At 55.8% G+C, this 11,018-nt stretch overlaps 1 protein-coding gene across 2 annotated transcripts; it reads right to left on the bottom strand.

Moving 5' to 3' along the window:
* Window positions 1-372: 372 nt before the first annotated feature.
* On the bottom strand, window positions 373-10,200 carry DLK2 (delta like non-canonical Notch ligand 2). Of its 2 annotated transcripts, none has more exons than XM_032102512.1 (6): window positions 10,062-10,200; window positions 7,512-7,613; window positions 5,882-5,945; window positions 3,389-3,519; window positions 2,648-2,792; window positions 373-2,076 (listed from the first exon to the last, which is right to left on the bottom strand). In XM_032102512.1, the coding sequence occupies exons 1-6, from the start codon at window positions 10,183-10,185 to the stop codon at window positions 1,314-1,316; spliced, it is 1,329 nt and encodes a 442-aa protein (XP_031958403.1). In that variant the 5' UTR covers window positions 10,186-10,200; the 3' UTR covers window positions 373-1,313. The 2 variants fall into 2 exon arrangements, with proteins under 2 accessions (XP_031958403.1, XP_031958404.1); XM_032102513.1 differs by lacking the exon at window positions 10,062-10,200 and adding an exon at window positions 9,764-9,820.
* Window positions 10,201-11,018: the final 818 nt, after the last annotated feature.

Here is an 11,018-nt window from a genome sequence, read left to right as displayed (position 1 = left end):
AGTTTGGCTTGAGGGTGGTTTGCCCCACTGCTTAGCCCTCTATGCCCATGAAGAGGCACAGAAATTCCTGGTCCTGGGAGAGAGACACTGCTTGGTGCACACCAGACCAGCACTGGCAGGAACAGACCTAGTACAAAAGCTAAGTGACCTGACCATCTACTGCCTCTTAGCCATGCTTCAGCAACAGTGGAGAAGGCAGTTTTGTGTCTGCTTTCTGTGTTCATCCCAGGCTCAGTAGCCTGTCCTCACATCCACTGTGGGGAGTTTAGCCTTTATTGTATCGAGAAACACTGCAATGACTGGTTTGAGGTTAGAGCCAGCTGCCTGCCTCAGGGTGAATGGGAGAGGAAAGGAGGACCTGGATCCTGTATTGCTCCTGAACCAGCCACAGTACAGCCTTGTCCATCTCCAGCTTCACCTATGAGGACATATGAGAAGGACCAGCTTAGGCCCAGAGGACCCCAGAGGAGAGCAAATAGTGAGGCAGATGTGTGCACTGCAGAGGCAAAGAAGCTTGGTCATTTGTGGCCAGACCAGAAAGGACGGCTTGGTGAGTGGGTCAAAAAAGACCCCATAATCATCAGGAGGAAAGTACGGAACGTGTTGGTAACCCCCAAGTTACAAGAGGAGGGTGCATCAGCCGGGGCAGAAGAAGGGTATGAGGAGACCTGCAATGATTTTCAAAGTCTCTTTGAACTGGCTCACAGAACCACAAGGCCAGGGAACAAGGATGTTTGCTCACTCCCTAGGGACATGGCATCTGAAATGACAGCTTCCAGAAACAGCTAGGAACTACCCCATACAGTACTGCGGCAGGGAGACCCATGCAGCCACAACTGTCCCAAAGGCCCCAGAAGAAGCATCCCAACACCAGCAGAAATGAGGATAAAGCCCCTTCCCGTAGTCACAGAGAGGCGTTACAAAGGGCCTGGCAGTATTTGGGCTTGCAAGAGGGCTGTGCCCTCCTCAGCACGACCTGTCCTGTTTCTGAGCACTTGTGTCAGATGACACTGACGCTTGCATGGCACGGGCTGCTGCAAGCAGCACGCCATTGCTCCCCTGCGGGGCTGGCCCAACACAGCCCTGCTTTCAGATGCCCGTGGGTGCCAGCTGAGCCAGCCAAACAGGAGACAGCTCAGACCCAGGCAGGGCCATCACACCAATGCTCAACACCCAGGGTTTTGGTGACATGTTTGTTGCCCTGGGAGCCCTTCCCTGCTGCCCAGTCGGTGCCGGTGTGGCTCCGCAGGGTGCAGTTCCAAGGGTTTGCCAGCATGATGACCTGCCATGGCCTGGTTCAGAGTCCTCGCAGCTCACAGCTCTGTGGTCTTCCTTGGCTCAATCAAGATGGTGTTGAGCATGCCCACCTGACACTCCTGGTCTTGGAGCTTTCTTGCAGCCTGAGAAGGGCTTTGGCACCAGTTCGACCTTTGACGGCCTCTCTGCCAGTTCCTCAGCATTAGCAGGACAGTGATGAGGACCAGCACTGCTGTCAGCACCCCGAACACCAGCACTGTCACCAGCTGGGCTTCGCTCAGCCCTGAGTCCCTTTGGGTCACCACCTCCTTCACAGAGATTTTCAACAACCCTCCCCCCGGCTCTTTCTCACTGTGGTTGGCCACACGCCGCCCCGTGACCACGGTCCTGACAGGCTCCGGCTGTGTCACCCCCGGCATCTCACTAGTGGTGCTTTTCACAGCCCCGGCATTCTCGTAGGGAGGAGACCAGGTGGGTTCAGGGACGGAGATCTCGCAGGTTTTGCCAGAGAAACGGTCAGGACACAAGCAGTCATAGTCATTGATGCGATCATAGCACTTTGCCCCATTTTTGCACGGCTGGCTGGCGCAGTCATTGATGTTGATGGTGCAGAAACGCCCTTCAAAGCCCACCTGGCACTGGCAGGAGAAGCGGTTAACGCCGTCGCGGCAGGTGGCCCCATTGGCACAGGGGCGCATCAGGCAGTCGTCCACATCATGCTCACAGAGAGCCCCCACAAAGCCAGCGAGGCACCGGCAGGTGAAGTTACTGGCAAAGCCATTTTCATCTTGACATTGCCCACCATTTTTGCATGGAGACCTGTGTGGAAAGAGCAAGGATAGGTCATGGCCCTGGTGACCAAGCAGCTTCCGCCGCCCCAGGGAGGTACACACACAGAGCTGCTTGCATGGTCAGTGTGTCCAGCTCTCTCCGTGGGGGGAGCTATCTCAAGGAGAAGACTGGGTGGGAGTTTTTGCCTCCTCAAAGGCTGTGGCTGTGCACAGGCCCACCACCCACCAGGGAAGGTCTTCAGCCAAATGATCTAAAGAGGAAACATGCCCTCCTGATGTTCCCCAAAGGCATCATGGATGTCAGCTCATCACACCTACAGCAGTTTGGCTGCCTGGGAGATGGGATGTCCCAGGCATGATGAATAGATGAACAGATTCCTGTCCTCCTAGAGCAGGGACAGGAATCTGTTCAGGTTGCAACAACACCCTTGCCCCGGTGGGACCATGCACTGCATGCTGCTTAACCAAAGCCAAAGGTGATTTTGGCTTAACTCCATTAGTGTATGGAAATTCACAGATAACAAGCCAAGCTGGGCCTCCACTTGGCAGTGTGGGACCTGAAGTTAATGCTGTCTTGTAATCTCACTGCAGTGTCTCACCCTGCCTTCTCGCATGGCCCTGTCTTCATCTCACAGTCCTTCCCGTGGAAACCTTCTGGACATAAGCAGGAATACTCCCCATCTCGATCGTAGATACACTGTGCCCCATTCTGGCATGGGGACTGGTGTTCGCAGATGTGTATGTCTGAGGGGAAAAAACAGTGTGAATTAGGGAGAAAGGAGGCCAACTCAGTGCAAACACAACCCACCAAACCCCCTGGGGATGGAGAAATGGCAAGAGCCTCTCCCTTCTCCCCTCCAATGGGCACTTGCAGCAACAGAAGTGCAGTGCCTGTGTGGTTGTGAAGATGCTGTGCGTGCCAACTGTCCAACCAGTGGAGACCCCATGAAAGAGAACAGTCTCTGGGGCTGGAGAAGGGGAGTCCACCAGCCACCTGCTGAAGGCAGGAAGCCTTGGGGAAAGCAGGGGATGCTGCTTGGAGTCCTGATGCAGCATGGGAAATGCAATGAGTTCATCTGCTCCATTTCCTGAGGCTGGCCAGCATCATGCCAGCTCTTGCCACGCAGCCAGGGAGCAAGTACCAGCAGTCTGACCTCTTTTGCAGGAAGGGAATGGTCCCAGCTGTGGCAGCCAGGCAACATCCCATCTCCCAGGCAGCCAAAACGGCATCACCCAGGTGGCTTCTGGCTACGTTGGCTATGTTGGCTGACATATCCATGAGGATGTGCTGGGCTTCTGCCCTCAGCACCAGAGGCCGGAATGTCAAGCCCACAACTCACCTTTGTCACAGAACTTGCCAGCCCAGCCGGTGTGACAGATGCACTGCCAAGGCTGGTGGCATGTCCCGTGAAGACATCCCGGCATACGCACGCACTCCTCGCAGTACTCCCCCTCCCAGCCTGGATCGCACCTGCAGGGGGACAGGGCATAGCAGCATAATCAGATCCAAGCAGGGACTGCAGAAAAGCTGGCTGTGTGCTGTGCAGGGTTCCCACAAATACAGCAGTGCTTGGAAACCCTCCCAAAGGCCCCATAGACCTCCTGGCTCCCTCCTCCAGCAGTAAGTACAGGCATCTCATCTATCCAAGGAAGCAAGCAGACAGAGCAGGAGCAGACTCACCCTCTGCAGCCAGGAAGGGTAAGTGGCCAGCAACAGAGCTCAGCAGCTTCACTATCACTGCCCTCATACCTCTGCTCCAGCCAGCCGCTCTGTATACGCCACTGCATTAGCTCAGCAATTCCCACGCCTCCCACAGCATGCAGCCACTCTGACAGGCAGACAAAAGCCCGTCCCTAACCCTGAACTTCTTGAGGGAAAGGGACAAGAGGCCACTGAGGTCTGTGTGTTTCACTGTTCCTCTCTGCATTCTAATGTGTGTCATTTTTTGTCTGGAGTGCACTGTAATCCAGCTGTGAAACCTTGCCTGCTATGGCTGGTGCACAGAACAGACTTATCAGCTGGCTCACAAGGGCAGTACAATGGGAAAACCTGGGGCACACAACGAGCCTTCTGGCCCCAGAAGAGCAGGGCAGGGGCAATGACTAAGTAAAGCCAAGATGCATTGCTCCAGTGGCAGGCATCCCTTAGACCTGCCAGCTCCAAGGGGGAAAGCAAGTGATAACAAGATGAGAGCTGAGAGGAGGTGGCACCAAGCCACAACAAAAGCTATACTCAAACCAGCATGAAATTAAACCTAACAAAAACAACACAGTTTCTAGAGTAAGGAAGGGGATTCATTTTGATGGCTGGGGCTCATTTCAGCTTTTTTGGGCTGGCCCAAGGCTGCCCTTTCAAACCTGGGCTGGCTGTTGTCACTGTATGTTGTTCCAAAGAGATTAGGAATGAGGAAAATGGTTAAATATATATGTATATGTTAATTAATACGTTAATTAGAGGCTTTTTGATGGAAATGGAGGTGATACCATGTGCCTGATATAGTCTGGGGAAATACATTCATACCTGGGCAGCCCTGAGCAGAGGGATGTGGACACCCCTACCCCCCAGTACCTGCAAGGAGCAGGTGTCATCAGCTCCTTCCACTTCTCCAAAAGGGAGCTGGCCAACCTGAAAATTGCCAGCAAGGGGGCCAGGTAAGCAGCCAAGTCTCCCTGAGTTTGAGGTGATTTTAAGGTACTGCCAAGCTGCAAGGTTCAGCAAATACTCTGGAGGCCTGAAATCGGCAGCAGCAACTCACGTGGAAAGATCTGCAGCTGGAACACCTGCCACATGGTGACATGTGGCCTTTCTCACCGGGGCTTGGCAGCACCCAACCAGCCACAGCTGCTGAAAGGGCTCAGGGAGGAGCTCTGTGCAGCTGCAAAGGGGGGCCCAGCAAAACCAGAGCTAGACACTCCCTGGCAAGAACAAGTGGCCCAGGTGTGGTGTAACACTGGGGGCTGTCCTGTGAAAGGGGGCTGACCATGCCCTGGGGAGGAGAACATTGGGTAGTCTGTCACCTTGCAGCCACAGGTGTCCCAGCCAGCCCTGAGCAGCCTTTGCCTCCTGGTTCTGCCTTGCAGAATGGGGGCTCCAGATGGTCCTACAGTGGGACAATAGGCAGTGGGTCTGTGGCAGCCCAGAGCAGTTATATGGGTGCTTCCCAGGCTGAAGTGCAGGGTCAGGCTCTGAGCTTTGACCCTGCGGGATCTGGGCATCAGCTGGAGTTGGGATGCCAAGTACCACATAAGCACTTCTGCTGCAGTAGTTCACAGCTTGCTGGTAAACCCTTTATGAAAACATCCAAAGATCCCCACTACAGCTCAGGCTTCTGAGAGGGGACCCTTGAGGCCCTCAGTTATATGCATGCTGCAGGTCTTCTCTTCCATGCCCCAGGGAGAGCACCTCCACCTCAATCAACGAGGAGGCCAAGCAAGCTGGCCAACCCTCATGTCTGCCCTGCTGCCTGATGACTTTCCCCCATCATATCTGAGCCTGAAGGCTGCTTCCCATCACCCAGGCACGACTGGGCTGTCCTAGGCTTCCCTCTAGACAAAAAGGGCTCAGCGGAATAACACTGGTCAGTGTGTGAAGGTGAGCACCCTGGAAGCACTGGAGCAAAGGCTAGAGGGAACCAGCAAGAGGCTGAGGCATCAAAATCTCTCACTCCAGAGGGTGTCAGGTAAGAAGAGAGCAGAGTCATTGATTCCACGTGTGGGGGAGTGGAGGAGGAAGTGCTTCAGCTCTGGGCAGGGGTGTAGGCACCAAGGACACAGCATCAAGGGAGGGACAGCAGTACAGTCAGGAGCAGCAGAGAGCCAAAGACAAGCCATACCTGCACTTCCCATCCTGGTCACAGCAGCCGTGGGCAAGATTACAGCGCTCACTGCAGTCATCCCCTACAAGACAAGAGACATGTGGAGTTGGATTAAGCAGAGACTATAGATGATTCCAGATATGTCCATGGCCCTGGGTTTTTCCTTAAGTGCTCAGCCTACCCTTCCTCAGAACTGTAATGTGGGGGACCTTCCTTTCATTGGCTGGATGCCACACAAGAAATGAGGATTTCACAGTAACCCGAGCAGCAGTAACACTGTCTTTATTGAGGAATAGGGCTCTGCTTCAAAACTACCTGATCTCTGGTCATCTTCCCCACCTTCTCTCTGCTGCCTCCCTTAGATTTTTGGCCCTTCTGGGCAAGAGCTGGTGTTGCCCATGCATTAAGACAACTTGTGTAATAGGGACTGACCCACCTGGGACCTTGGTCCCACAGTCTTGCAGCAAGTATGGTGGGAAAGCTCAGGGACAGGTACTGCAAGGGGCACAAAGGGACCAAGGATGGAAATGGAAAGAATGGTTCTTCTTTATCTCCCAGAATGCCATCATCCCCCAGGACAGCTATTGGCACAGAGCAGTCTGATGGGAGTTCCTGCACTCTTCCAGGACCCAGCTGCCAGCACTCCCCTTCCAGCACAGGAAAGCAGGACTTGGCATCACATGGGGCCAGGTATCCAGTTCTGTTTATTTATTTAAAGGCCACAGAAGCTGTAACTGAGCCATGGCCTCACTGTGCCACTTCTCTTCCTCTCCTTCGTGCCAGGTGTTCCCTTTCATCTCCACCTTCCCCTCTCCCCCATCACTTGCTCGCATCTTAGCTCCACAGGGGAGCTGGTTCACTCTGGCTCCACAAGCAGTAGGACTAGAGCAAATGTCAAGAAGCAGGGGGTTTCTCCAGAAGCCTTGTGCAACCCCAGGCCAGGCCCAGGATGTGAATGTCCTTACCCGAGCCCCTCCATCCTGGACCAAAACAGGTTAAAGCCCCCATGCCTAGAGATGCTCTCAGGCTTTCCCAAGCAGCATTTTGTGCTGCCTGGGAAAACGAACAGGGGAAGAAATCCCCTGTGCATGCAGTTTTGCTGCAGTGAGGCAGCAGGTCCCACTGTACCAGGTGAGAGCCTCCTAAAACAAGTCACTATGGAGCTGGAGCAGCATCCTGGGACTGCTCAGGCCCAAGCCTGAGTATTGTCACCTTTCCTATTTGTAACCATCTCTCCTGGCATATGGCTTTGGGAATTCATTGCTTATCTGGAGCAGGGATAGAGCAAACTAATCTTTGGGAAAGGATTTTGTCTGACTGGATCCAGGATTAGCTGTTCACTTTTGGAACCTTCTTCCCCCTGAACAGGCTCATTGGTTTGGGAACCCATTCACCCTCGCTGAGGGAGACAGAGCAGCAGGGATGTCTCACTGCCAGTCTGCTCAGGCACTGCCACCCCTGTGGGCAAGGATTTCTAAGGTGCCTCCAGTGTCACACCCCAAGTGATTAATGACTGGGCAGCATTTTCTGCTTTTCCAGGTCAGACCATTTCTATTTTGCGTGGAAAACTGAGGAGACTTCAGCAATGCCAAGGACAGGTTTGGAAAGATGGATATGAAAGAGAAGGACCCTGTCTACAGAGACTCACCTTGCACAAGCTGGTGATGGGCCAAGAGGATCCAAATCAAGGACATGAGCTGGAGACAGAAGCTCCTGAGCATGGTCAGTGTGGCCCCACCGAGATGAACACCTACAGAGAGAAAAAGAGCAAACTCAGCAAAAACTTTTGGCTGACACCACAACTTCATTTCACACATCTCTTTCTTTCCACTACCTGTGAGTTTTTGAATTGAAACATCCAGTTTTATACAGACTTGTCACCACACTCCCCTCTGTCCTTCCAGACTCCTTCCTCTAAGTCAGCATTGGGGCACTAAGAATTAAAAAGCTTTTGAAAATGTGTGTACAGGAGAACCGAGTGTGCACACTCAATCCTGAGTGTGTAATAGCTCAGGCTGTTACACCACATCTTAGAGCACCCGCCCCTGGTAGCTGCTGTCAAGAGAGCAGAAACCTCCAGAAATACCAATCCAGCTGTGGGGACCTTAATCTTTGCTCCCTAGATCTGGGAGGCTTCAGCTTCATGTTAAATAAAGTCCTCCTGTGCACATTCAAATGAATAGATAGGCTGAGTGTATTTTACAGTGCCCAGGCTGCTTTTCAGCTGCAGGAGAGGAGGCAGTCCAGCAGATCTAGCAGAGGAGCAGGCAGTAAACAGCAGCCAAGCAAGAGAGTGAAGCAACAGGCACTAGAGCTGGGCTGCAGCCCCCGGCAGGAAAGGCGAGCACACATCTCTCAGTAGGTGCGGTCCTTTTCCTCAGCTGTCCTGCAGAGAGCCCCGTCAGCCCAAGCTTCCTGCACCCATCTATTTTCCGACCGCCTCTTGCCCTCTTGAAGTAGCATTAAATACTTTCCAAAAATGCTTCATTCCCTCCCAGCCTTCTGGGGTTGTTAAGGGCAGGAAATTCAAGGGTGATATCATAAATATATTACTGTAATGAGATGGGAGGGGTTAAACAGTTCTGTTAGGAGAATGGTGAAGGTATGGAGCAGACTCTATCCAGCTGCGTGGGTGTGATGAACAGGGGCCATTCTGCTTTCAGCTTGACTCTTTAGCTCTGGAAGGTTGTGTTTGGTTCATAGTTGTGTGAGAGACTTCTAAGATGGGGATGTAAGTCCTCCCACCCAGCTTCACGTACACATGCATTGCAGGAAGAGGTTTTGGGGTCCCTGCTAAGAGCTTCACCTGCCTGGACCAGACAAAATAGCCCATAAAAGCAATGATATTGCTTGAAGCATCCCTCCAGCAAACAAACCACCACCGACAAAGGATGCAGCATTTTCAGAGGGGCTACAGGATGTTATTGTCACTGCCCCAATCAAATCCCACCATGGATTGCTGCATTCTCCCTCCTCACTGTCCCTTTGACACCATGCTTGCAGGACCCTCCTTCGCCTCCTGCCCCTAAACACCGGGCAGTGGCAAACAGCTGCTGCATTTCAGGGGAGGGTGAAGCAATTGCTATGAAACTTAAAAAATAATTTAGGGCTGGAGAGGGAGTATCATGTTCCTTCAGGACTGTGAGAAGCGTAAGCTCTGACCACATGTCATTGCAAAGGCTGTTTTTCCCCACAGCTCCCCACTCGAGGCACAGCCTCTCAGACCTCCTGATGTAGTCACCCCATGGGTGCTGCTCCCAGCAGAACCCCCGGGGTCGCCCCGGACCGCGGCATCCTGGGCTGCAGGTGGTGCCCAGGAGAGGTGTGAGCAGCTCCCACCTGGGCAGGCCTGGCTTTGGGTCGCAAGGACACGGGCGAGGGAACTCCCTCCATCCCACTCCTCCGCGTCTGCCTGGCCGGGCTGGGGGCTACCAGACCTCCAGGTGCTGCGAGGACGCCCCCCGAGCCTATTAACCTCCCTCTCGAGGGTATCAGAGACCTCTGTGCGCCTGGGGACTACCAGAGACATCCCCAGGACGTGGAGTATCAGGCACTGCCCCTAGTCTGAGGGCTATCGGGACCCCTCCGGACTGGGGTCGGGGGGCAGGGGTGGGAACCCGGGGGATGCCGCGCCGCTGCGGCTCGCCGCGCCTGTCCCCCCGCCCCCCTCCCCCCGGGGTTTGGGACCACCCCAAGCCCCAGTGCCCCCCGGAGAGGCACGGCCACGGGGGTGCTCGCCTTTCCCCCACCCCACCCTACGGCCGTCCCCGGAGGGGACTCTCCGCAGAGCCCCGCCGGTCCCCCTGCGGCCGGGCGGCGGCGAGGAAAGGGGGCCGGCCGGGCTGGGGGGCTGGGGGGGCCCGGGTCCCCGCCGTGCGCTGTTCCCCGGCCCCTGCTCACCTCGGCGACGCGGCGGGTCGTGGGGCTACCGCGGGGCGCGGCGGCGGGGGGCGGCCATGCCCGGTGCGGCGGCAGCGGGGCTGGCGAGGCGCGGGGCTGCGGAGGGAGCTGCTGCCGCCGCGTGTGCCGCGCCGCTCCGCCCGCCGCCGCCGCTGCCGTGCAGCCCCGGCCGCCTGCCAGCGGCTGCGTGTGCCTGCACATCCCCGCTCCCTCCCCGGGACATCCCGCCTCCCGCCGCCCCAAACCGCAGGCAGCCCCCGACCCGGCCCGCCCTGCCCGCTCACCCCTGCCCGCTCACCCCTGCCCTGCTCCCGCCGCCGGGGGCGGGGGGGGACCCCGGCACGGCCCCGCCCGTCCCCCACCGCCCCGGGGCAGCTGCGGCTGCGAGGGCTCACCGGCCCCGGCACCGACTCGCAGAGCATGGAGAGGTGTCCCGGGCTGGCAGTCCTCCGCAAGGGCGCGGCCTTGCTGGAGGGACCCCCGCCGGGGGCTCGGGGGGGGCTGCAGCGCTCGCCGCCCTCGCCTGGGGCAGGGGCTCGGTCCCGCGGGGCACTGAGCCTCTCAGAAATAGGTGCGCGATGATCTGAGCCTTCGTTTTGCTCAGATTATCTGAAATAATAGTAATAAGTGAAAACGCCTCCTGCAGCCCCTCCCTGACGGCCCCGGGGTCCACTAAGACACCTCCACTGGCAAACTGTAGGGTTAAGAAGCCCCATCCTTAAAATAAAGGTTCAACTTGTAATGGTTACCCCAGAAAAAATAAGCCATCCAGAGAAGCTGTGGTCTCTAGCGTTTCTCTCGCTGCCACTCACAAGATGTGTGCACCAGCACTTCAGTGGACAGTAAGGAACAATAAGGCAACTGTGGGAGAGGGTCTGGGCTGTCACATATTCAGAAGGAACAGCTGCCCACTCTCCTCCTCACCTTGCATGGCCTTTCTGCTACTTGACAAGATCGTGTCTGTCACCTTCAAAGGTCCTAGCAATCCTTAATCAGATTACAAGTTCACATCAGTCAGCCCTTTTCTAGCCCTGTATCCTACATGGTTTGCTGGTTTTCACCAGGAAGGAAGAAGAACCATGTCCTACAGGCACTTGGTGGATGCTTTCACACTCCATCTCATCTCACTAGACAAAGCTCAACCCATCCCTGCTCTCACCTTCTCCAATCCCCCCGGCCCTCTGCAGTTCCTGACAGCCCTGTCAGCACCCTGTGGCAGCCATGGGTGGCTGTGCAGGCCCCAGGACCCTGTGAC

This window comes from Corvus moneduloides, chromosome 3 (assembly GCF_009650955.1).
Source record: "Corvus moneduloides isolate bCorMon1 chromosome 3, bCorMon1.pri, whole genome shotgun sequence".
NCBI lineage: Eukaryota > Metazoa > Chordata > Aves > Passeriformes > Corvidae > Corvus > Corvus moneduloides.
This window is presented reverse-complemented; position numbering and strand designations above follow the sequence as displayed.